The 27587-nt window shown below is 42.8% G+C and overlaps 1 protein-coding gene across 6 annotated transcripts in view; it reads right to left on the reverse strand.

The window, feature by feature from the left end:
• The window catches only part of TAF1C (TATA-box binding protein associated factor, RNA polymerase I subunit C), a 281651-nt gene that overhangs the window by 189618 nt on the left and 64446 nt on the right, over positions 1–27587 (reverse strand). For all 6 annotated transcript variants that reach the window (XM_085627788.1, XM_085627783.1, XM_085627787.1 and 3 more), the window contains one exon: positions 26905–27030. In XM_085627788.1, the coding sequence (XP_085483914.1) occupies positions 26905–27030 (126 nt within the window). The remainder of the gene's footprint in view (positions 1–26904; positions 27031–27587) is intronic.

The raw sequence follows: 27587 nt of genomic DNA on the forward strand, positions 1-27587 counted from the left end.
TGAGTTATAGTTGCCTGCACTAACTATAACGGGGGAATTTCATTGGTTTTTTACGAGGGAAATGCCCAGCTAACTATAACATGTGTGAAACCTATGGTTTTTTAAGTGAATTTGCAAGGTTTTTTAAATGCTAATTCCTAACTATAACGTGTGTGAAACCTATGGTTTTTTCAGTGAATTTGTACGGTTTTTTAAATGCTAAGTTATGTATTTAATAATATATTTTTTTAAACAAAACTTTTTCACGGCGCGCGAAAAAACATAGGTTTCATGCACGTTATAATTAGGAATTGGCATTTAAAAAACCTTAGAAATTCACTGAAAAAACCATAGGTTTCAGGGGCGTTATAGTTAGCTGGACATTTCCCTCGTACAAAACCCTAGAAATTCCCTCGTTATAGTTAGCTCAGCTAACTATAACTCGTGCGCCCCCGCAATGCACTGCTGATGATGTCACATATTACATCACTCATGACATGGTCAGTGACATCACTGATGACATCTCAAATGACATCACTGATGACATCACTGATGACATCCTCCAGTGAATGTGTGTTTCTTAAAGTTTTAATATGTTTAATATATATAGGGAAAGACGTATTGAAGAATAAGTGGGTGTATAAGTGTGTGAATGGATGATTTTCTAGGTGTGTGACTGACTATAAGTGAGTCATGAAATGTATCTTACTGCAGACTAGTAACTAAACTGTGTGAATGTCTGTATCAGTCTGTCTGTTGCTGTATAAGTGGCTGCGTGGTTCTGTGAATAGCTATATGAGTGTCTATATGGGTTATTGATTGGTTGTCTGAGTATCTGTATGGGTGCCTGAGTGTTTGTGTGGGTAGGGTGTGTGTGACTCTGTGCATAGATGTGTGAGTGGGTGATTCTATGGGTGCATGGTTTTAAGTGTAACTATAACATGTGTGAAACCTATGGTTTTGAAGTGAATTTGCAAGGTTTTTTAAATGCTAATTCCTAACTATAACCTGTGTGAAACCTATGGTTTTTTCAGTGAATTTGTACGGTTTTTTAAATGCTAAGTTATGTATTTATTAATATATTTTTTTAAACAAAACTTTTTCGCTTCGCGCACCGTGCGCGCACTGTGGGCACGCGGTGCCCAACGCGCACCGAGCGCCCACTTTACGCAGTTCGGGCCGTGCACGCACGGAGCGCTCCGCGCACCGTGCACGCACGGTGTGCACCCGGTGCACTTCGCTCGCCGCAAAGCAAGTTTATAAAGTACGTGCCGTGCACGCACGGAGCGCTTCGCCCCCAAGGGCAAAATAAATTTTTTTTTTTCGATAAATCGCGGAGTGCGCGCACGCTGCGCGAACTTCGCAGCATTTTTTCCGTTTGGGTGGTGCGCGCAGGGTGCGCACACTGTGATTTTTCGAAAAAAAAAAAAATTGTTTTTTGGCCCTTCGGGGTCCTTCTGGGACCCCCTGACCACGGCTAGGGGGTCAGGAACTGTCCACCCTGCCCCATTTTCACGTTCTCCACATTTGTTTATCACCCCCTCAGAGTGCGAGAGACAAAATGGCGGCCGACACTTCCTGGTTTCGACCGATTCGAATGTTTACTAAGATCTAACAACCAATCAGAATTGCGCTCGCGCACGGCAAGGTGCGCGCACCCAGCGCGCACGCTGCGCGCGTACAGATAAATATATTGATTTAAATGCTATTTTCTCTGGAAATACTGAACAGATTTACTCCAAACCTGCAAAAGGCACTTCATGGACCTTATGGCTACCTCTCTGCCAAATTTCACGTAATTCTGTTCAGCCGTTCGGGCTGTAGCTGCGACTAAAGTCCCTATGGAAAAATCCATGGGGAAAACGCGTTTTGGGACCCCCCCTTTTTCTCGGCCCCCGCTTGATGAATCACCCCGAGACTTTCAGGGTAGGAGCGGAGCGGAGCGCCCCATTAGTTTTAAAAATTTCGCGAGGATTCGTCAATCGGCGCCAAAGTTATTCAAAATAGAATTTTGAGATTTCCTATGGAAACTCGGTCCTAACTATAACTATCTACTGGCGACCGCCAGTAGATTATATATAAATATATATATATATATATATATATATATATATATATATATATATATATTTTAACTGAAAAAAACATAGGTTTCATGCACGTTATAGTTAGGAATTGGCATTTAAAAAACCTTAGAAATTCACTGAAAAAACCATAGGTTTCAGGGGCGTTATAGTTAGCTGGACATTTCCCTCGTACAAAACCCTAGAAATTCCCTCGTTATAGTTAGCTCAGCTAACTATAACTCGTGCGCCCCCGCAATGCACTGCTGATGATGTCACATATTACATCACTCATGACATGGTCCGTGACATCACTGATGACATCTCAAATGACATCACTGATGACATCACTGATGACATCCTCCAGTGAATGTGTGTTTCTTAAAGTTTTAATATGTTTAATATATATAGGGAAAGACGTATTGAAGAATAAGTGGGTGTATAAGTGTGTGAATGGATGATTTTCTAGGTGTGTGACTAACTATAAGTGAGTCATGAAATGTATCTTACTGCAGACTAGTAACTAAACTGTGTGAATGTCTGTATCAGTCTGTCTGTTGCTGTATAAGTGGCTGCGTGGTTTTGTGAATAGCTATATGAGTGTCTATATGGGTTATTGATTGGTTGTCTGAGTATCTGTATGGGTGCCTGAGTGTTTGTGTGGGTAGGGTGTGTGTGACTCTGTGCATAGATGTGTGAGTGGGTGATTCTATGGGTGCATGGTTTTAAGAGTGCATCTGTGATGGAATTACTTAAATAAATTACTTCTCACCCTTTAACGCTAGAACTCCTACTACCCACACCTAAAATTACCTACACAATTTCCGTAATAATTTTCTATCAATGAATTATTAATTAGAAGCTAATTATTAATTAAAAATAAATTACTTCCCACCCGTTACCCCAAAAACCCCACAATCCAGACCTAAAAACCCCCCACAAAATTACCATAATTGATTATCAATTAATTAGTTAGTATAAATTAACAACTCATTAATTGAACATCAATTACTTCCCACCCTTTACCCCTATAAAACCCACAACCTGCATCTAAATGTTTACACAATTACCATAATTATCAATGTATTAATATAAATTAACAACTCATTATTAATTAATCAAAAATAAATTACTTCCCACCCTTTACCCCTATAAACCCCACAACCTGCACCTAAATATTTTTCCACAATCACCATAATTATCAATTAATTAATATTAATTAACAACCAATTAATAATTAATTACAAATAATTTACTTCCCACAGTTAACACTATCAATTCTAAATTAAATAAATAAACAATATTCATTAATTTATTATAATTAAATTACTTCCCACCCTATTCCCCTATAAACCCACAACCCGCTCAAAAAGGCAAAATTGTATCAATAACTACTAAAAAGTTATTACATATATTAAAAAACATACACAAGATTTATATAAAAACATACATCACATACATTTAAAATATAAATTAAAATACATAACACTAATTAACAAATGGATATTTTAAACATCTATATTTTTGCAAACAATATTAATGATTTCTATATTTATGAAAACGATATTTCTTATCGTAAATTCGATATTCTTGACCATGATATTCTTGCTGTCTATATTTCTGAATCACCATATTTCCAACTCGATATTTGTGTAAGTCAACATTTCCAATTAAATATTCTGTCTCAGGACCATTCCAGTACTATATGTGCTGGGCATCAAGGAGTGGAAGGAATATTTGTTATCTGTCAGATGTAGAACTCTCCATATGTTTACACACATCATATTTTCCATGGCTTCTCTCAAGGCCTGAGTCATCCCCATCTTTGTGTATTGTTTTGGCGGGATCTATCAAAGATTCCATTTATTATGCAATTAAAATCTGTAAATTTGACCCATCAAAATATCCCCTTTTGACAGGACTAGACACTCCTTTTAAATATCAATCAGTTTTCCCTAAGTAAGCCTTACTTCGAATAAGGAAAGTTGCATTAATTTTTAAAAGTAGTACAAGTATAGGTTTAATGTTAAACATGTCCTTACAGTAAAAAAAAAAAGCCCTAAAAGCTAGAAATTACACAAGATTGCCGCTATGAAAATAACATTTTACTGGGCCCTGTTAAATGCATAACTGCCATCGCTCTGTTTTTAAGTAAAGCATCGGCAAAGGCTAGTTTCTTCCCTTAGTCACCCTAACTGAAATCCCTTAAAGGTGATGTACCCCCACCACATTGCAATATTTTTGTTGTCTCCTTCCTTCATTTAAGTTATTTTTTAAACAAACGCAAAACAGGAGAAAGCCTCTTACTGCTTAGCAATTCTAACCTAGGTCCCAATGACCAGTGCCAGCTATGGCCCAAGTGCCCACTCATCTGTAAAGTCGACGAAAAAAATGGCATCCTTATATCTTCCCAAGCTGATGACAAATTGCGACCAACACAATTATCAATACGGCTTCGACCTTGATGAAACACCATAATATCCACCGTTCTGACTGTAGACACAAGTTATTGCAGATAAGGTTGTCCCTGCTTCATCTTCCTACTTGACTTGTCAGCAGTCATCCGCACTGCTGGATATCATGTGCTCATCAGTATCCACTCAGCATTCTAGAGGTTCACTGCCACCATACTTGATCAGTTTGTGTCACTCTCAACTCATCTTGCTTTGCAGCTCAAGATCTGAACTGCTACCACATACATATGATCGACTATAAGGATATTGAGTCTCCTTTGAGACTAGGCCACTGGTAATACTGTGCTATCTGTGACCCTTTGCCACCTGTGATAGTGAAACACTGATAATTCTATTCCACATGTGATACTGAGCCATCTTTCATACTGAGCCACCTTTGATACTGCAACACCTGTGGTACTAATATAGCTGGTTGCACTGACCTACTGGTGATGCTGAATCACCGCACCGTTCTGAAAATTGAGCTCCTGGTGATGCTATACTGATGAAATTATGGTGTTATAAAGCCACTTGTGATAATGCACCAATGGTGATAGTGAGACTCTCCTGGCCCAGAATTGCTGGTAATAACTTGTTTTATGTAGCCCTTTGTCACAAATTAGCCATGTCGAAGTCAAGCCACCTGTGATACTGTGCCAATGGTGATATTATGCCTGTTGTGATTATGTAGCCACTTTTAATTCTGTGCCACCATTGATATTTTGCCACTTACTATACTAAATCACCTATGAAACTTGGACACTGCCAATACTGCACCACTTGGGTACTAAGCTTCTAGCAATACAGTGAATCTGATAATAAAGCACTTGTGATAATGCATCACTGATTACTTTAAGTGAATGGTGATAATTTGTTTTTATCTGGTGCTTAATGTCACATTGTTGCCATTTTCAAGGGCTGTAAAAACAGTTTGCTCTTATTCATTAAACTGTACTAATTTTACTGACTTCAGAAGGATGGAGTACTACGACTATCTTGCTAAGCTTTGAACTTTTGAACCCAGATAAATACAGATTGTCGCAAAAGCCTTAACTCTCGGTGCCATCATTCTGGTCGATACTAAGCTGGTCATGCTGCACTACTGATGATTTTGTGCCACTGTTGATACTGATTTTATCTGAACGTACCAGTCATCATTCCAGAGAATGTATCCGACATTTTTAAATCCCTGAGTGCCCATTTCAGCCTTACAAAGAAAATATTATTGAGTTAGAGAGTAATATGATCTGTTATTCAAGGAACTAAAGTCAGTTACATTTGCAATACTCATTATATCAATCAATCAATCAGGACATTTGTATAGCGTGTATCCAATCATACTCTCTCTGACAGTAGATCCTCTTCCATTAAGGTGAGCTCACTCATCATCAGGGGCTCTGTTGGACTCCTTAGAATTAGCTTCCAGTCTGTCACTTCCACTGAATCCAAGAATCTCTACAGATCCTCTGAATTATGGACTTTGCTATTCTTGTCATCTATATGAGCACCTTCGTGACCCGTTCTAGTAGTCAGTAGACAACGCCCACTACTTAAATTGAGTGAGCATAGCTAGCAATCTGCTTATTTTTTTGGTTAGTCTCTTGTGAAAAGTTTGCAGCTATGAAGATTCTTCCATTCTTGTTCAGAAAAGGGCTGTTCTTCTTCTTTGCTAAGGAAATGGCATGTCTTCCATGTTGATGTGTAACAAACCATGCTATTATCAATTTTGGGGCACTTGCTTTAAGACCTAATTCTGTGTGTCTTTTGAACCTTTAGGGGTTGAGAAAACTCACATTGTTATTGATAACCAAAAGATATGACGTACCATATCAAAACAGGGAAGAATATGGGGTACTACAACAAACACACACATCATGCAGTACACCTACCACACACCCACAACTACTGCATTTACAACACAGCTGTTTCGTCACAGTGACATTTACCATTAAAGTGCAAATCACAACTACGTATATAAAAAAATTATTTATATTCATTAAAAAACAAAGGTTAAAGTGATGTTATAGTAAGTTGAAAATGTCAGTTAAAATTTTAAACTAAAACAAACACTGAAATTCAAGACATAGTTAACTGAAGCAATTATAACCAGGGCTCTCGGGTTTATGGTATTTTTTTTTTTTTAAAATTTTCATCTGTATTTATCGTTATTTATTTTTTGGCCATCTAATTGGCATTTATCGATATTTATTGCGTGTTTTGAGAATAAATTGAGGCATAAAATTGTATATTTCCATATTTTTTTAACAGCTAAACATGAACGCATACTTTGATGCTTTTCACATTTTATCAAATTAAGCAGCCAAATATAATATATCAAAACACCCACAAGTAAATATTAGCATTGTGTTCAAATATATGCTATTATATGCCTATATTTAAGGAAATCTCAATCTGTTTTTTTAACTCTCCATGCTGTATTTCTGCCCAGCTGTTGGCCTGGAATTCATGAAGGACAGCATGGAGAGTCATTCACAAGAAGCACAATTTTGTGTTTTTTCCGATTTTAAAAATAAATACACACAGGAAACACATAGTTTCATGTCTGTATTTATCTGTAAAAATTCGTAAAAACGGAAAACTGGGAGCCTTAATTATAACTAGCACCAGTCACCATGTTATCATCAATTATGTCATTTCAGATGTTCCATTGATGTTATCAATGATGTCATAGTACATGTCAAGAGTAATGTAAAATGTGAGGCCATAACCATAACCCTACAATGTAATTACTACCCCTCAAAACATACCGTCTCGAAAAAGTAAAAATAAAACCTTTACTACCCTTCAACCCTATTACTATCCCTCAACAATATCCATTCTGAGCCCTAAAAACACCTTAAGACCCAATATACTACCCATCCTTGAAATCTAAAAGCCACCTATTAACCCTACACTCTACCTATCCTTGAGCCCTAAAAACTCTTTACCTCCGCATGCGTCCCCACCTGTAACGTTAAAAGTCCTTACTACCCCAATGCACCACCTACCCCTGAGACCTATAGGCTATTTATTGTATTTATGCACCACCCATCACTGAGCCCTTGTAACTCCTTATTACCCATAGGTTTACCTATCACTAAGTCTCAAAACCTCTGTAGTACCCCTATGCACCACCCATCCCGGAGCCCTAAAAGCTTCTTATTACCTCACAGCCCTAAAAAATCTTTACTACCCCTACACATCACTTACACTTGAGCCCTAAAGCTGCTTACTACCTTCATGAACTATCCATCCCTGTGCTGTAACAACTTCTGAGCCCTAAAAATGCCTTACTAGCACATGCAATACCTATCACTGAGCCCTAAACTCCCTGGCTACATCTGACCACTATCCACCCCTGAACCCTAAAATCCCCTTTCTGCCCATTATCACCACCCATCGCTGAACCCTAAAGCCCCCTTACTACACCTATAACTACCCATCCCTTAACCCTAAAAACCTCCGAAATCCCTTAGCTCTACGTAGCTCACACCCACCAATGACCCACACTTACCTCGTAATGACAAATGTTTTTCCCAACTCCATTATTGTGGTCCCTTGTTGTAGCAGATACATTGTAATGGTATAATACCATAGGGAATAGGTTATTCTTCCAAGTACAAAAGATCCTATGTTCAGTTTGCAACAGCCTTCACACACTTCAGTGGTATGCTTTATAATCGGGCTGAGCTCCTCGTTAAGTAGATCATATGATCAAATGCCAGTAAGCTCCGATGTCCATGAACTCTTGTTAGAGATCTTTTATTTTGGGAAGTACTGCCAGAGTAACTATGGGGCTCTTGGGAGGCAGTTAAAATGACTTGGAGGTGTCCAATAATGTATTTATTAATGATCCTTATGGTAAGATCAAAATGAAAAAGTAAGTTAGATATAAAGGGTCTCTCTTGTCCCTACTATCCTACCATGCAGTCAACATATTTCTGCCATTTTGAAATGCCCCAAAAAGTCAGTGGCATTCATCAGGCCATAAATACTGAGACCAGTTCTAAATCAGGCATCCCACACTAAAGTAAGCTACTTCTGTGAATGGTACATGTAAGATAAAGCATTTTGAAATAATAGTTTATTTTCAAACCATCATTTGGCTCCTATAAGTCCCTATGTGGTCATATATGTTGGTTCATCAAAGGGGAGCCAAAGTAGCACTTTATGTCAAACTTTCTTGAAAAACTATTACCCATCATCTAAACCTAAAGATGAGACTCTTGCATTCGGATGGAGACCATACTCTAAAGCATGCCACATAAGTGGGTGAGGGTTAATGTGTCCTGAATATAGGATCTCTTGGACCTGGAAGAATAACATCTTCCCTATTTTCCTATGAAACGTCATATCATCTGGTTTTCAGTACCCAAATTGGGAGGAAATATGTTGGAAATCTACAAATCTCCCCTCTCGCCCCTTTTGTTGATTCATTTACATTGCAAATTGGCGAGAGGCACCATATGATGGATTATTCCTCCTCTTCTGAAATACCCAGAAAGTGAATGTAATCGCACCGGCTTCTGTCCTCCAAGTCAACAATTTTTCTTGCACATAACTCAGAGTTTTATTCCCCAGTCAGATCTCTTGTTTATTTGATCCAGCTGACTCTCAACTGCTATCAGTCTCTTTACTGAGGCATCCATTCTGGCTTGAAACATCATTGTGTCCATTCTGAATGACCTTACTTCTGCTGTGGTGTCCTCAATGCTGTCCTTTTCTGAACGTTTTGCTGCCTTGATCAAAGATAGTTTTTACATAGTGTGTCAAGTGTCACATCTGACATTTTTGGAGGAGGCCCTTTTTGTTGCCCAACTTTCTGTCTGATGCTTCTGTCCTCAGCAACTGCCGAAGAGAACAGGAGTTGGAGATGCAGAATCTGTTTAGACAGAAGGAAATTCAACACACTGACACACCATTGCCCAAGTGGTTTGAAGGCATACATAAGTCCCTCAAAGCCTAGCAGGGTGCATGCATCCCAGTATGTGCAGATATAGAGCATGGAAGAACTTCATTGCATCAAACGTCTACACTGGCCTGCCTTTCATGCCATAAAGGGGGGTAAAGCAATTATAGATCGAACATTGAACACTTCCAGCAGAGTTAATGAGCGTTCAGAATAGTTCAGAGACACTGTAAAATTAAAGGGATTGAGTCATTGTACTATAACACACCTAAGTAGAAATTGCTAATTAGCTGGTCTGGTGACTCTGTGGACAAATGCATCCAATACAGGAATCTATGTTTGACATCATGTTCACCGGTTCAAACCCCAGTGAGTTCACTCAGCGTTTTATTTTTCCAAGCTTCAAAGAATACTACCATTGGGTTGGGTAACAATAAACATCTGTTTTTTCAGCACCAAGAAGCCCTTCAGGGTGAAATGCTCTTTACAAATGCACGTTATGTTAATGGTTGGAATCTGCACATGTGCGTTTGGAGAAATACCACTGCTTCATTCTGTACAGGGAGTAAAGTGCATAAGTGCATATCCTCACACTATCATCCCACCAACAGCGACCAATCTTGTACCTCTACTTAGCTATGCACACAAGGAGTTGCTCTCGCCTCCTTCAAAGAAAGTCAGGGGTAGGGATGTTACTTTGATGCACACCCACTCTGTGATGTTGCCTCGCTTTGTTCTGTTTGCACTTTTAAGTAATTTCTGATAATCACAGCCTCCATATAACTTCCTATGGCCTGTGGGGTACTCTCAGATTGTACTGCCTCTGCACCAGTACGACGGGACCGATTCCTCAGAGCTTTTCGTGGTGGGGTGGATCGCATGTTATTTGCCGGACTTTCCTGCCTCCAGTCACCAGCACCTCTAAGGCATTTCCTCAGCCTTTCCAATACAACCTGCATTCATGAAACCTCCATTTCGGAGAATAGTGTGGCTATTATCCCGAAGGTTGCCCATGTGTGATGTCAAAACCAACTTTCCTCCTCAGAGATTACGAGTTACCTCTAATAAGGACCTAAGAATAAGAATTGAAGTTGCCCACTTCACTCACCGCTCGCCTAGGATTGCTAATTCTGTAACAATTTGTTTTGCTGTTACTGCCAAACACATATATTACAGATGACTGTAAACTGCTAAAACCTTTTGCGTCTCTGCAACTGCTTTTTCACACCTGCTTATGTGGAATTATTTTAACTTTCTGCTGACAGTTGCTGGTGCACTTTTTCCTTCTGATTTCATGTCTTCAAAGCATTCCCTTCATTCTGACTTTAAATGCTGGCCCATCTTAAACTTTCCCTCGAAATACATTGGGCATAAATGTCTACGAATGCAGAAGTAGCAGTGGTTTTTACCAACTGCCACACATCCCCATTATGCAAAAATAGGCATGTGTTATGAGCGAACATATTTTATAAACATAAAGTAGAAGTCCTGAAATAGGTGCTCCACAAAACCAGACACCCCCCTAACAATACTTGTGTGAATATAGCATTATTGATATGGGAGCACACAAAAATCTATTGAAAGCGTTGATAAATCTCAGTGTCCTCTCTAAACAGATACGGGAACATAAGTTAAAGTGCAGTTACCGGACATCCTGACATGGCTTACTTCGCTGAATAAACATCTGCCAGACGTCTCCATGCAGCTCACAGTTTACTCTTCAGGACAGATCAAAATCGTGAACTCTGAGGCCCTTTCAGTGCTTTAAACCTTACTGTTCGAACAAAAGCTGATAAACAGGTGCATTGCCTTGGAGGGTGGTGGTGTCTGCCTGCTAGGTATAGATATGCTAATAGGATCATTTAAGCCTATGGTTGTGTGGGCTACTGCAGGGGGGAAGGTAGTCTAAAGCAGCTCCTGACAGGTTAAGCACTCCGACATTGGCTTTGTTATGATGACTACTTCCTGCTGTGAGGGGCACACAGACACGTCATTTTCTGCCTTATCTGAAAGTTACTAACAAGTCAAAGAAAAACAGAGAGCTGCAAAGGCCGAATTTGAAAGTTCGCCATATGCGCATTTGAACTACAGCTAAAAAGTGAGTAAGTTGCATAGCATTTTATTTTGCAATAAATTAATCTTATTTATTATTTGGCATCTGTACTCTCTGTGCGCACTTCAAGAGTGGTACAGCGGTGTGTTTAAAAGGAATTGACACGCTTGATAAAAATAATTACAAGAGTAAGGGCAGACACTTTTTATTCCTGCAATTCAAAATCTTACTTAAGAAGGCATCATGAACCTAGAAATAATGAGTGAGAATGGTGCTTCATTATGTTCATCTTCTAATGTTTGATTTTATTGTAGTTTAAAACAACCCTACATTCCAACCTCAATAGTTTTGTTTTGATAAAATGTGCCCTCTAGGAGAGCAATTGGACTTAGCATTGACAACTTCATAGAAACTGATCTAAATATTGAAATACTTGCGCTTCGAAAGAGATCAAAGATTGGCATCGTCGGTGTATGAATGTATGCTTAAAGACGGGACTGTGGACTTTGCCACTGCTTCTGGAAAGAAAAGTCATCACATCGCATAAAAACATAAATTTCTTATGTTCGACATTTGCACTTTCACATAAATTAAAGGATGATAAATGGTTGCATTTTCGAAAAACAAAATTCACTGCAGAAACGCTTGCTTTAACTTGTGGGCTGTGCTAATGTCGGAGTGACTCCAGATAGTTGAGTGCTGCTGCTCAATGGAAAAGCACATACACCGGTGCCCCTCGGTGAACAGGACTCAGCAGGAGCTGGGAGTGTCAAGGTCTAGGCCTTTTGACATTCAGAGCTGCCTGGGACAGCGCGCATTCCATTCGCACCTCTTCCTCAGCTATAGGCATAACAATAGAAGCCCGGCCCTCGCACATCAACAGGAGGGGGAAGGGGCTGCTTCAGAGAATGAAGTACTGACGGAGGAGCTCTTCTCTTTGGAAGTGCAATGCTCGCCTGTATGCAGAGATGGACAAAGGGGGCCCCCAGTCTCGGGTCTTTGAAAAGGGTATTTTCACCACAGTCTTAGAAATTATTTTAAACATCGACTGCAGCCCATTTTTATTAAAATTGTACATTCCGAGCATACTATAGAAAATGTCTCATCTCAAACCCGTAGATATTTTATTTTTAAAGAAAATCTCTACACATACATTACTGTGAGGGGTGACAACACACTTTGAAAGCTCTGGATGTGCTTGTAATTTTTCCATTGTTTGAATTTTCTCTCTGATAATGATTGGCTTTTATTCTGTGCTGTCTGTGTGATTTCTCAGGACATGGCCGTAGCAAGTCTCCCTTTGAAACGGGAAGCTAAGTGGTACATGCTGGGCTTTCATAGAGTAACCTATAAATTCCTGGGGGCAGATTTACAAGAAAATGACGCATCTGTAGAGATGCGTCACTTTCCCTGCGCCAACATGCCAAATCCTTGCCTCACCGTGGATGTGCCGTATTTACAATACAGCACACCATGGCGCAAGGATTGACAGATGCGTCAGAAATTCTGACGCATCTTTTGACGGAAAAGTCACGCATTGCTGGAGTCGTGTCGCAAGCACGATGCAACTCCAGCAATGCTCTGGGGTGCCCTATGCCCAACATGCTGCGTCACTCCTTACGCCTGCTTCAAGCAGGCGCAGGGTTTTGACGCAGCATGGACGTAAAAGTGACTCGGTGAAATCTTGTAGATTTCACTGCGTCACTTTTACGGGGTTTCCTGCGACGGAACGCCCACCCTGCATACATTAAACCTGAAGCAGGTTCAATGTGGCGCAGGGCTTCACAACATGACGCATCTCCCTAGATGCGTCACGTTGTAAATGGGCCGCAACTTTTACGCTGCCGCTGCGTCACAAAAGTGGCGCAACAACGGTGCAAAAGTGACGCAAGGGGCTTGTAAATCTGCCCCCTAGTATTATCCTTCATGTTCTGTAAATTGTAGTTTACCTTTTCCAAATACAATGCATAACAATAAGCCCTGGAATGCAACAAGCATTTGGCATAGCCAATAGGTCTGGCCAGTATTTTCAGCTGCAATCCAAAACTACTACTTTTGTTTTAGTTTTAATGTGCTAACACATTCACATAGGATAAAAGGTAGTGTAGTAGCCTGGACGATTTCAAGGTGCTGAGGGTGGGGGGGGGCGGTGGGGGGGTGCTGCTGCTACTGGTCAAAAAGCCAGGTCTTGAGTCGTCTCCTGAAGGTCAGCAGGTCTTCGGCATGTCGTAGGTTGAGGGGGAGGGTGTTCGAGGTCTTGGCGGCGCGGTGGGATAAGGACCTGCCTCCGGATGTGGTTCTACGGATGCGCGGGACCGTGGCCAGGGCGTGGTTAGCGGAGCGGAGTTTCCTGTTGGGTACGTAGAAGGAGAGTCGGCTGTTGAGATAGGCTGGGCCGGTTTTGTGGAGTGCCTTGTGTGCGTGGACCAGGAGCTTGAAGGAGATTCTTCTATCGACGAGGAGCCAGTGCAGGTTCCTCAGGTGGGGGGTGATGTGGTTGCGGCGTGGGACGTCGAAGATTAGGTGTGCAGAGGCGTTTTGGATTCTTTGCAGTCTGTTGATGAGCTTGGACGAGGCTCTGGCGTAGAGGGCGTTTCCGTAGTCGAGTCTGCTGCTGCCTAGGGCCTGGGTGACTGTTTTCCTCGTGTTTGTCGGGATCCATCTGTAGATCTTGCGGAGCATACAGAGGGTGTTGAGGAAGATGGAGGAGACTGCGTTGACTTGTTTGGTCATGGTGAGTTTCGAGTCGAGGATGACTCCCAGGTTGCGTGCGTGGTTGGTAGGAGCCGGGGGAGTCCCCAGTGATGCGGGCCACCCGGAGTCGTCCCATGCTGAGGGGTTGGGCCTGAGGATGAGGATCTCCGTCTTGTCTGAGTTCAGCTTAAGTCGGCTTTCCTTCATCCAGTCGACGATGGCCTTCATTCCCTGGTGGAGGTTGGATTTGGCGGTGTGGGGGTCCTTGGTGAGGGAGAGGATCAGCTGCGTGTCATCGGCGTAGGAGATTATGTTGAGGTCGTGCTGTCGGGCGATGCGTGCTAGTGGTGCCATGTAGACGTTAAACAGCGTTGGGCTGAGGGAGGATCCTTGTGGGACGCCGCAGATGATCTCGGAGGCTTCGGACCGGAATGGGGGAGGCGGACTCTCTGAGTTCTGCCGGATAGGAAGGAGGTGGTCCAGTCCAGGGCCTTGTTTCGGTTCCCTGCGTGGTGGAGGCGCGTGCATAGTGTGCGGTGGCAGACGGTGTCGAAGGCGGCGGAGAGATCCAGGAGGATGAGGGCCGCCGTCTCACCGTTGTCTAGCAGGATCCTGATGTCATCAGTGGCAGCGATGAGGGCGGTCTCGGTGCTGTGGTTGCTGCGGATGCTGCGGAATCCTGATTGGGAGGGGTCCAGGATGCTGTTGTCTTCGAGGTGACGGGAGAGCTGGATGTTAACTATCTTCTCGATTACTTTTGCTGGGAACGGAAGCAGGGAGATGGGCCGGAAGTTCTTGAGGTCGCTCGGATCCGCCTTGGGTTTCTTCAGAAGGGCGTTGATCTCTGCGTGCTTCCAGCTCTCAGGGAAGGTAGCGGTCTCGAAGGAGAGGTTGATGATGTTGCGCAGGTGGGGTGCAATGGAACTGCTGGCTTTGTTGAAGATGCGGTGTGGGAGAGGGTCCGACGGGGATCCGGAGTGGATTGTGCCCATGGTCTTGATTGTGTCCTCGATGCTCACTTTGTCCCAGGTTGTCAGGGAGACGTGGTCGGTGGTGTGCGGTGGGTCCGGCTTGTCGAGGTCTGTGGGGGTCGTCTGGGGGTTGAAACTGTCATGGATGTCGGTGATCTTTCGGTGAAAGAAGGTAGCGAGGGAGTCGCACAGAGCTTGCAATGGCGGGATGTCGTTGGCATTGGAGCTAGGGGTTCTAGAGTTCCTTCACAATGTTGAAGAGCTCCTTGCTGGCTGTTGTGTGCGTTGTCGTCAAGGTGGTCTTTGAATGAGGTCCTTTCGGCGGTCCTGATGAGGCGGTGGTAGTTGCAGATGGCGTCTTTGTGGGCAGCACGGCTGTCCGGCGTCTTGTCGCTGTGCCATTTGTTCTCCAATTTCCTGCAGGTGTGCTTTGAAGCTAGGAGTTCCAGGGTGAACCAGCTGGCTCTCTTGCTGGTGTCTTTGTTGGTGGGCTCTTTCAGCGGGGCTAAGGTGTTGGCCCAGTCGTCCATCCAGCGTCTGATTGTGAGTGCACCATTGTCGGGGTTGGTGGGAGGTTTGAGTGCGAGGTTTGTCTGTAATTGTTCTTCAGTGACTTTGCCCCAGCAGCGGCGGGGGATCTGTGGGGTGCGGTGGTGTGTGAGGGGTTTTCGGAAGGGGAAGTGGATGCAGTGTTGGTCTGTTCGGGTGAGTTCGGAGGCGTGGCTGAAGGCGACGTGGGGGCTAGAGGAGAAGATGGCATCAAGCGTGTGACGGGCGATGTGGGTCGGCGTCGTGACGAGCTGTTTTAGTCTGAGGTTGGCGAGGTTGTCGATCAGGGGGAGGAGTTGTTGTCGTTGATGTTCTCCAGATGATAGTTCAGGTCTCCGAGGAGGATGTAGTCGGTGGAGGTCAGCGCGTGCGTGCTGATGAGGTCGGCGATGGAGTCGCAGAATTGTGGCCGGGGTCCTGGCGGTCGGTAGACGAGGGTGCCTCTTAGGGTGGTCTTGGGGTCCGTGTGGATCTGGAAGTGCATGTGTTCGGCGGTGCTGAGAGTGTCATTGGTGTTTGTTGAGACCATGATGGTGTTCTTGTGGGCGATGGCGATTCCTCCTCCGGCTCCGTTGGTGCGGTCTCTGCGGGTGATCTTGTACCCGTCTGGGATGGCTATGGCGATGTCTGGAGAGGAGGCTTTGTTCATCCAGGTCTCGGTCAGGAAGGCGACGTTCGGGGATGCGGTGTCGAGTAGATCCCAGAGTTCGACGGCGTGTTTGCGTGCGGAGCGGGTGTTGATCAGGATGCATCTGAGCTGGTTGGGTTCCGTTGTTGCGGGTGTCTCGGCACCTTCGGGGCAGGAGAAGCTGCAGTTCCGGCAGGCGAAGGGACCGTGGGTGCGCTTCGGGGCGGCCTTGCAGCAGGTGTGGGTCCTTCCTGGGTTGAGAGGGATGAGGGTGTTGGCGTCGTAGCGGAGGTAGTCTTCATGGCTGGTGCGGGGGGCAGGGGTTCTGGCGCTGGGCGCGGTCCAGGCGCAGGTGGGCTTGCCTTAGGCGCGGCCGCACAGTGGCCACCATATATGGGGAGGTGGGGAGGGAGGAGCAGCTGGGAGGTGGGAGGCGTGTATCAGGGTCAGCGAATGGGCGCGGCGGGGGCAGTGCCGCAGGGGAGGCAGCGGCAGGGACGGGAGCAGGGATGCGGAGCGGTCGCGGGAAGGAGACAAGGCAAGGGGTACAGAATCAAAACAGGGGGCACAGAAGTAAGTGAAGGGGTGCAGAATCAAAACAGGGGGCACAGAAGTAAAGCGGCGAGCGGGGGACAGACGGAGTTACAGGCAACAGAGAGCAGATACAAACCTAAGGCCACCACTGGCCACCAGGGATGAGGCACAGGTGGTAGCCTGCGGGTGGTGGAGGGCCTCGACTTCAGCGGTGGTAGTAGGCGTCAGCGGGGGTGCCGGCGGAGCTGCAGCGGGGGGGGAGCGACCTACCAGACAAGGTCAAGGGTTGCTTCGGCCTGTAGTAAACAGAAAGCAACAAAGCAGCAGCAGCGACTTATGCATGCACATAAAAAGGCTGTGCCTTAATGCGCTGCTGTATTGGAGAAAATACAGGATGCACCACATGGCAGCTTGTTCTACTGTTATCAAACAAGAAGCACTTGGTATTGTGTCTGACACAGCTTCCTCTTTGCTGCTGGTTCAAGGCATGGCAGCTTCCCCGTCTCTGCATTGCAGTGCATTCATTACCTACCATGGATGCCATTCATAAAGATGTCAGACAGTGAGAGCCTTCCCAAGCCAAGACAGGCTCTACGCCTCCTTATCTATGCCTGTTTGGTTGTTACCCATAAAACACCGCTCTGATTTCAAAGTATGGATAACCCAATGTTATATGTCGAAGTTCTATGAAGTTTTCACAAGGCAAAGTAATTGTCACTATAAACAAGAAATTGATTTCCAGCTTTTAGAAGGCACCCAAGAAAGAGTGTGCATATATATTTGTATGAAAACAATGATATTGAAAAATATCAGTAAGTGCACATAACATTTTTGTAGTTAAGATCAGTTTATTTATGTATATTGTTTATTCACATATTTATCTTTTTTTTTTTTCTGACATTGTCCAAAGGGCAATGTAGAATGTTTGAGAGGTCCATAAACAGTACAATTGTATACAGTAGAAAGGAGTATAGCCACTTCTAATATTTAGAAGCGGAGAAGAATATGCAGTTAACTTCCCCACCACTTTTCTCAGTCTAACAGCCGCAGAGTGTATACACCATCAAACAGGTGTATTGAGATGATAGCAGCTGCAGTTGGTGCAGAGCAAGCCAACATAACCTAACATTTTGGGCCCTCAAGAGTGGGAGTAAAACCTTTCACTTGGAATAACATATAACTTGCAAAAGAAAAAGAAATTAAGTGTATTCTGGGGAGAGCTTGAGTCACAAGGACATGACATGAGCTTGGATTCATGAAAAACTTTGCTAGGATATGAGACCAGTAAGTGCAGTATATTAAATCTGAACCATATTAAATATATTCTCTGTGAGTGCTGTAGAGGAAAAAATAGATAAGATTTCATCTGGTCTGTAGTCAATAGTGGAATATAGACACTCTTTGCTTCCCCAACTCCCTGGCTTGCCTTCGCTGCAAGCAAAAGGCCAGGAAATCTATCTTTAGTTGTTGTTAAGAAATGGGAACCTCTGTCTTTAGAGCCATAAATTAATTAATTGGATGAGAAATCCAGGTGGGCCTCGACCTTGCGTGGACGTGGACACAGTGCGGCCAGTGAGTAATGTGTCCGGATGTCCGGCATGAGGCGCATGTGATCACTGTGTGTTTTGTGTGTGCTGTGCCCTGATTGGCCATGTGTTCCTAACTTCATGTGGCGTCTGCCTTTATGGTGTTTTGGGAATGCAAGCTCCCCTCCGGCCATGTGTGCTTTATTGGGGCCAATCTCCTTGGATCATTGTGGTGCCACTGCACCTATCTGTGGGATTGATCTGTGATTTCTTGTTTGTACGTTTGTCTGCTGGTTATGTGCCACCCCACCTGTGACCTGTCAATTAGTGACCTCGGGCCAGGGTCTCAGGGCCTGCCTAACTATGTATTTGAGTCGGGGTTGACGTGGAGTTCACAACAGGTGAATTTGTCAATAAAGATGTGATTTTGGTTTTCTACATGAATGTATTGTTATTCATATTGACATCAGCTTTTTCAAATTTACACCTCACATGTGGAATCAATCAAGAAAATAGGACGATAACAAAGGAGATCTGATCCGTTGCCCTTTTTAAAGATGGGAACAATAATAACATTTGACCAAGATTTAAGTGGACCAATGGCAGTGGCACTTCTTAGCATGTTTGTGATAAGTGGGGCCCAAAGATCGATATTAATACTAAATATTAGTTTACGAAGGAATCCTTTTTTTGGTTAAAACAATTGGAGCGATAACAGCTGGACAGTGGTGTGCTACCTTTCCCAGTTCCAAGGAAATTACCATAGGATTATGGTCACTGAGGCCATTCTTTAATATTTGAAATTTAGTGACCTTATCATTGTGATGCATTGGAAGAGCAATTCAATCAATAAGACTACTTTGTCCTCTGCCCAAATAAGCAACATAGCCATATGATGGTATTGTGATGAGATCAATGGCAAGGGCAAGCAAATGTTTTGTCAAGATAGCCACTTCTTCATAGATTTGGAGTAGTTCTGCTCTCTCCAGTTCATGCAATGCAAGTGAGCAACTTTGCTTGCTGTCTTGCGTTGAGTCAACTCTTTGAAAATCTGGGCCTACGAATCAGCATCTCCTACGGGTGAAACTTGGAAGTGAAACCTAGCGCAGATGCACAATGCTTTTGACACTGTGCAACCCAGAGTGTGTGGAAGTAACATTAAGACATGTTACTGCATTGTTCCTACTCAAACAAGGCCTTACTCCACCCAAATGCGTAGAGCAGAGTTGTTTTTTTCCTTTTGATGAGCTCCCACAATTTAAATTTCAAACAAAAAATAATTCCTCAGTGTTTTTGGTAAAAGATGAATGATCGTATATGCTTGATATTGCCATGTTGTGTAGCAACACCAACCTTTTACTTTTTAGTGCCAGTTCCGAACGTCCTAAATCCTCCAGTTTGATGCCCTAGTGATAAAAGTTTGTCATGATAGTTTTCACTGCAGTATTTCTATAGTGGTTTATGATAAACTTCATGTCGACCAGAAAATGGAGTAATATCGCTTTCATTGTATTGCTCTTTGATGCAATTACTTTCTAAATTCACTTCTCTTTGTTGTGTAAAGAAATGAAAGTTGTACGACACTGTGAACAAATGTACACATACTCCAGTGTTGTTTTATCTACAAGCCTGTGAATATAAGGAACCCATGGAAAACGGAAGTATATGGTATGCTATACCATTCATTGTTATATTTCCCCAGCAGGTCTCATCAAAAACCATGAAATGTGACAATAGTTAAGCTTCTATTTCTTCTGCTTTTGAGTTGGGGCAGGAAGGGGTGTGTTTAGTAGTTCCTGGCAAGAACACTAGCATTCCTGCCAAGCATTTTACAACAGCTTTGAAAAATTAAATATAAAAGTGCACTGGGGGTGCTGAGCAAATATTCCAGTGGCATTATAAGGGTCCCATGGACCCTGATATATGGACAGAATGTGTCCACTTATCTGTTGCTTGGGGAGTAAAAGGCAGCTATAACTCTAGTGTATACTGTGCAACTGCACCGGCTGCACTAGTAAATAATTTGCTTGAAAGACAGGTTCTTTCTACCTTTGTATGAATGTGACATAGAGTGGCGCTTTTTATGTTAATTCAAATTCAATTATTCTTTCAAATTTGGTTGATAGTGCACAATATGTGACTTCAGTATCAGCAGACATCTTTGCTAAAAGTCGCGAGATCACTACAGGCTAACGCTAAGACCTATAGAAGGCAAAGGCAATCATTTCGGTGACTTCTGCAGACAGAGGTCAATAACTCGTGCTCCACACCAGCACCACAAGCACGCTTATTAAGAATAGCGAATATGAGTCTGTATTCAGAAAACTGGCCCTTTTTAACTGGAAATGAGCTGTACTTCTCCAATACCTCAATTATTCTCCCAGTTTATTGCAGGAAACATAGAAGTAGTCAGTCCAGTCTAGTTTTCTAGTTTGTATTCTGGGCATGGGCATATCACTAGTCTTCTCATACCCACAGATCCAGGAATTTAAAACTCATAAAAGTTAAAAAGGTGTTAGTAACTTTTGATTCCTCAGCTGAGCAAAGAGTTTCTGTCTTAGCCGGGCACAGGCTTACATTATTAATTTGACACTGGGCTGGTATTTGACCTGGGCACAGATCTTCAGTCTGACCTAGTCACGAGTATGCAATCTGAGTTGGTCAAGGGCCTAAAGTCTCAGTTCAACGTAGGGCTGCAGGATGAGCTGGGTACAGGTCTGCAGTCAAAGATACACACTGGGCTTGCTGTTTGATCTTGCCACAGAGCCTTAGTCAGAACTACACACAGACCTAGAGCTTAGGCACAAGCATGAAGTCTGATCTGGGCACAGGCCTGCAGTTTCTTCTTGGCACAGACCTGCAGTTTCAGTTTGCTAACAGGTCTGCGAAGGGTGCAGGTCTACAGTAAGAGTTTGGTGCGCGGCCACAGTCAGAGTTGGACACAGACCTGTTGTCAGGGCTGGGCATGGGAATGAAGTCTGAGCTGAGCATAGCTCTACAGTCTCAGCTGTGCACAGAAACAAGTCAGAGCTGGGAACAGGACTGATAATGAAGCTGGTCAGACGCCTGCAGCCTCAACTGGACACAGACAAGCAGTCTGAGCTGTAAACAGACCTGCAGTCCCAGGTAGGCATAGGACTGCAGTTTTGAGCTGGGCACAGGGATATAGTCTCTCCTGGGCATAAGGGCTGAAGCTGGAGCTAACTATCGGGCTGCAGCCTGGCTTGTATTGTAAGGAAGTTATATTTTTCCTGCTGAATGCCTTGCCCTTGTGGTAGAGGTGTGTGAAATTCACATAATTTCCATTTGCATAAATATGAGGACTTTCTGGAAAATTTTGCGAAATTATACACAATTACATGAGCTGCAAAACCAGTATTTAGTGCTTTCTTTTAGTGTGAAATGCATCCTCATGTCTACTTTGACATTCACATTGCTCATGACTCGAGCAGCAGCTGCTCTCTTTCTATTCGTTCATGTTATTCCAGTACTCCCACAATAGGATTTTTCTCCCCTAATAAATGGAAAATAACACAAAGTCTCATAATGGCCTAATTTCAGGCATTCCAGTAAAAAGCATAAAGCAAAATGAAATAAAGATTACTCCGACATAACAAATATTTTGTTCAGGCCTACTCTCTAGTACAGACTGTCTCAACATTATTTTGCAACTCTACTTTTCCAAACATCAACAACTTCCTACAAAAGATTGTGTGCCTGGAGCCCAGCTGAAGTGGCCATACGTTTGTGGACTGAGTCATTAATTCCTGTTTCTACATTGGTAATAGATTAGCAATGGAGGCAGCCTGTGGTGCTGTCTCTTATGTAAGAAACCAATGTCTAAAATGGGCAAACACCAGCATCTATGATAAACGGCAACATTTAACGTACAGTCCATTGAGGCTATGAACCATAATAAAACTGTTATATTTTACATTTGGACATGCATGTCCAATGTGTTTTCTAATGTTGAAAGTGAAGGGTTTGGCATCTATTATAGATAAGAATGTGTATGCAAAAAGGAACAAAACTCATTTTGTATGAAACATCAGTGCAGGTAAGGTATGGTGCCCAGAAATCCCACATTTGCCAAGACGGTTCTCGTTTTTCAGCATCTGTCCCGGCAAATATCTATGAATTCAGCACATGTCCTGATTTTCAAAGATGGTCAACTAAACACACAGGATGGCATGTATTAACGTGCACCTCAGCAAGATTAATTAGTAGCCTTTATAAGAAATGATGTCATTAAATATGATATGGTGTGTAAAAGTTACATTTCATTTATGCTTAGTGCCTCTATGTCATCAGTTTTCTAAATTGGTGAGTGTTACCCAGAAATCCATTCTGTGCCCAGGGTCACTGCTAAATTTTAGCTCTCCTTTTATGTTTATGGTGTGCCCCAGTTTTTGGTTTTCAAAATTTGGTCAGTCTCTGCCTCGGTTTACAAGGAGCAATGCATTTAAAAATTTAACTTTATCACATAATACTAATACCTCTTTTTAAATAGATATTTACCCAAAGTGCATCCAGCTCTCAGTACTGTTGAGTCCGCCCTGCCACACATGTAAACTTTTAAATGCACACATTAAATTAGAATCTCTCGAGCGCATGTTCAAACACTGAGCTCCCATACCATTCTAATGATTATTATTTGTGAAACTGACTAAAGGAAAGGACCAATATTCTCGAAGTAGTCTACTACTTTCCAAAATCACTTGAGTTTGCAGTGCTTTATCTCAATGCAAACATCAGTGCTGTACTGTCTGTCTACTTTACTGCCTGACAAGAAATAATTTTTTTCCAATTAGTAAGAAACAGCATTCTTCTACTTGGGGAAATCAGGGATCAGTTTTAACCATCTTTTAAATGACAGATTGAGTGCACCACCAAGACCGCATTTGTTTGCAATTTGTTTTTATTTTGATATTTTAGGTTATGGTTGTTATGAAACATAAATGCATTTGGAAAGGTAATCAATAAATGTGTAGTAGGAAGAAGCCAACAACAAAAGTGACTTAAAATGTTTACAAATCTTGTGTAAACTCGATTTCTAAAGCAGAGCTATTTACATTTATTCTGACATGGTTAAGTAGTTACTGTTTGTGACTAATTTGCAACATGAAAAAAGATATCATCTGGAGGGAAATGTTGCCCTTATTAGTTCTTCTAATTTCATTTATTAAGTCTGGGTAGAATTTTTAAAACATAAATCGACTTTGCTGCTTTTTAAAGACACAGGCAGATGTCCCAACATTTTGCACTGGGTTTGCTTCACAAAAGTGATGCAATCCAGTACAAAGAGGCAGATTTATGAGCCCCTTGCGCCGGCGTTGCGTCACTTTTGTGACGCAGCGGCGACGCAATTCCTGCGCCATGCTGCGGGGTATTTACAACGGGACGCATCTGGGAGATGCGTCACGTTGTAAATCCCTGCGCCTGAAGTAGGCGTACCTGTGCAGGGGGGGGGGGCGTTCCGTCGCAGGAACGCCTCCTAAAAGTGGCTAAGTGAAATCTACAAGATTTCACTCAGTCACTTTTCCGGCCATGCTGCGTCAAAACCCTGCGCCTGCTTGAAGCAGGTGTAAGGATTTACGCAGCATTGTAATGATAGGGCACCCCCGAGCCTTGCTGGAGCTGCATTGCGCTTGCGACGCAACTCCAGCAATGCGCCGCCCTTCCGCCATCAGATGCGTCACGCATCTGTTTATCCTTGCGCCACGATGCGCTGCATTGTAAATGCGGCGCATCTATTGTGGCGCAAGGGTAAACTTTTGTGACGCATCTTTCCTGGCGCATCCCTGCTGATTTGCAGGGATGCGCCAGGAAACATAAATCTGCCCCTAAATATTTATTTTGAATTTACTATCCTGATCAAATTGCAATTTGCGCTGGAAATTTGCCTGTAAGTAATGCAATGCAGTGTTTTTTGCATCACTTTGCATCAAGGGAGAATGTCATGGGTAGTACATGGACATTCGCTTGCAACCACCCATGTTTTTATTATGTAAAACCCTATCTACTATCAATATTAGGGAGGGGTTTGCCCAAAATAAAATAATGCATCTTCGAGGCAGGGGTGAAAAAGAGGAACGTTTTTATTTTTCAAAACCTTTATAGTTCAGCACACATCTAAAGTGGGAAAAGTTGTAAAGTTTGTCTAAGCAAAGCATTTCGTACTGGAAGGGTAGCCTTCCAGTAAAAAATGAATGCTATACATGACACAGACACCTGTGCACTATGGTGGAAAGGTGTGTGTATGGCTGTAGGCAGCCTGATTGTGCGCCAGTCTCAGTCGCTATGCAAACAGTAACGTAGTTAAATAATTGCTTATTTTAATACAAGGTGAAATTTGAAAGTGCATCGTAAGAATCTCATTTTCTCTATGGCTTGGCTTCCGTGTATGAATATGTCATCAAGACAATGCAGTGCATTTTTGTAGTCTGGCTGTACATAAATGTGGTGTACTCAGCCAATCAACATCTTTTCATCCTATTTTGTTTAAGTGCATGTAATCAAACCAGTTCCTACAAAAGAAACCCATCATTTTCACAATTCTAACATATACATGTAAAGGCAGGAATTCAAATATTCTGTTTAAATCTATAGTCAGAAAAAATATGTTCGGGTGTGCTGACCTACTGAAAAGGTATCAAACAACTTGGCACAATGGCAAATCGTGCATCCCACACTGTCCCATGTCACAAATTTCTGGTGCACACTCTAGTCTCTGCCTATTATTCTGCTTTTTAATTAAATCATTCAGAATAAATATTATTGTGATATTTGAATCTATCTTTTAAGAAGTTCACTAATTTAATTAGAACATCCCTCTTTTGTTATTGTTAAAAATCCCCATGCTGCGGGCATACCATTGCTTCCGTTCACTGTCTGCCAAGAACGTAGCCCTTCGCACAATGCAGCGCTACTCACTCACTCATCTAGCCATCACCTAACAGAACTTATTCCATTGTGCATAATAGTATGTGAACAAAGGCAAAGCAAAATAAAACTCTGAATTCCTTATATAGGCATTGAAATGCAACAATAGACATTGATGCCGCAAGGGTATTTACCAAAAACGATCAGATCAGTTTACATCCTATCTCAGTGCAGTGCACCATCATTCCTTCATTGCAGATAAGGATCATAAGGCAATAGTGAAGTATTCTGGGTTTAGAAACTGACCCAAATTGCTTTTAGCAATATTTTTAAAACCACAAACAATTTTCCGACACAAAAAGTCTAAAGTAAATAGCTTTATGTAAATGAAAATTCAATTTTAATAAATAGAAAAAATGCAAATTTTCATGAAATATTTGAATAAATACAGGAATATGCAGCATTCCCTTTGAAATATCTGTCCTTTCTGCTATTAGCATGAGGTTCTGGTGAGCAAAGTGTGTTTAAATGCAAAGTGTGTTTAAGACTGCAGTACCACCTCCTGTCTACAGGGGCAGAGCTGAGCACAAATATAAACACACTTGATGAAACACAGGTCCCCACAAGGCAATTTTTTAAAAAGTTGTAAAAATTGACACAGATGTTCCTGAAGCTATTTTTTATTGTTTAGAAGACATTGCCTTGTGGGGACCTGGGTTCAGGTCCCCACAGTGCACTCAAGTCCCCACAGCGTGAGTGTGTTATCACACCCAAGTCCCCACAAGGATAGTAACACAAACCCACGTATACACACACATGTATACACACACACACATTCATTCTCTCTCATTCTCGCTCTCTATTTCTGGCAGCCCACATCATAAACTCGTCTTTTCAAGTGTCATTAACATTTCGCTTTCATGCTCCAAAGCATACAACAGGGAACAATGGTTAAACCAACTTTATCTAAAGCCTATCTTTAGCAACAGCATTTTGCCCGATTAAGTATTTATGGTTGCCAGAAAAGGTAAAACGTCACATCTCACTACCAATTCCCTCTAAATGGTCCTAGCGGTCTAAGTACATGGCTAAGCCTTCCCTTTTCTCCACCCTTGCGTTTGATCTTCACTCAGCGTTATGCTCATAACTGGCCATCGCGATCCCTCTCAATCCATGGGATTTCTTCTCATTTGCCATACTTGGTCCACACTACAGGTCCTCGACTTTCACTATAAATCCATTCAACGTCAGATTTCACGTCTACATCAGTGACCCTCACCTAGCAGGCACCTACATCCTTGCCAACATCTCAATCTGTTGCTACACTTCCCATCCTCACCTGCCCAGTGGGAAGACTCAACCGGGCACTGGAGTCTCCGATTGCATGACGGCTGTGCAGAAAGGATCAAACGCTCACATGCTGTGCTCAAAACATGGTTCAATTAATGTTCTTTGTCCTGTGACCTCACCTGGAAAATCATCACATACATAAACACAGGGTTCAAAAGAGGAAAGGTCTCCATATTATGTTCCAGTCAGAAAGCAGATATGCGCTGCATTGCTTGATGCGGCCAAACCATCTGTGCCAGCACAGTGCTTCTTGTCTGCCAAGGTTTGCTCTCATCAGTCTCTGCCCTCTCACTGCACCCATTCCCTAACTTACCATTTTCTTCCACGCCGCAGGCAGTGATCTGAAGAATTCTGCCATTAAGCTCTGCCTGGATCGGTTTGTGCTTTACAACAGGTCTCAAAATCTTCTCTTTACAACACAGGAGAAGGTCTTGAAAATCTGGGTAATATTTTCCATTAAGGATGAACACGCAGGTGGATTTAACAAGAGTACACCAGCAAACCTACTTAGCACTTTCGGTGAGCACAAATAAGCTTCCTCGAAGCAGCAGCCGAGGATGAAAAGGCAAACCATAACAGACTCTCACTAAGGCCTCAATACAGGAGGAATCTCTGACATTGAGCTGGAATCCATTTAGTCATTCACAACTGTACAGACAGAGGAGAGGTGGCCTAGGAATCCATGCTGAACAGACCCTTTGCTATAGGGCAGACTGAATTACATAGGGGCCCCAGCCTTAGGGTAGGCTCCAGCATTAAAACAATTGACTGCAGTATGGCACTGGTCATTACCAGCAGCTGTCCTTAAGGACTCATCCCATTGCTTCTTGTGTTTCACATATTTAGTACCTACGGAAAATACATACTCCTGTCAACGCGCAGTCGTAGTACTCAAGTGTGCTACATTCCTTTGGTAGTACAAAGTCCCATTTCCGATTTACTTTCTTATCAGGTCACTATACACTTGCGTTGTTCACTGAGCTCCAACAACGCTAC

This window comes from Triturus cristatus, chromosome 2_1 (genome assembly GCF_964204655.1).
Source record: "Triturus cristatus chromosome 2_1, aTriCri1.1, whole genome shotgun sequence".
Taxonomy (NCBI): Eukaryota; Metazoa; Chordata; class Amphibia; order Caudata; family Salamandridae; genus Triturus; species Triturus cristatus.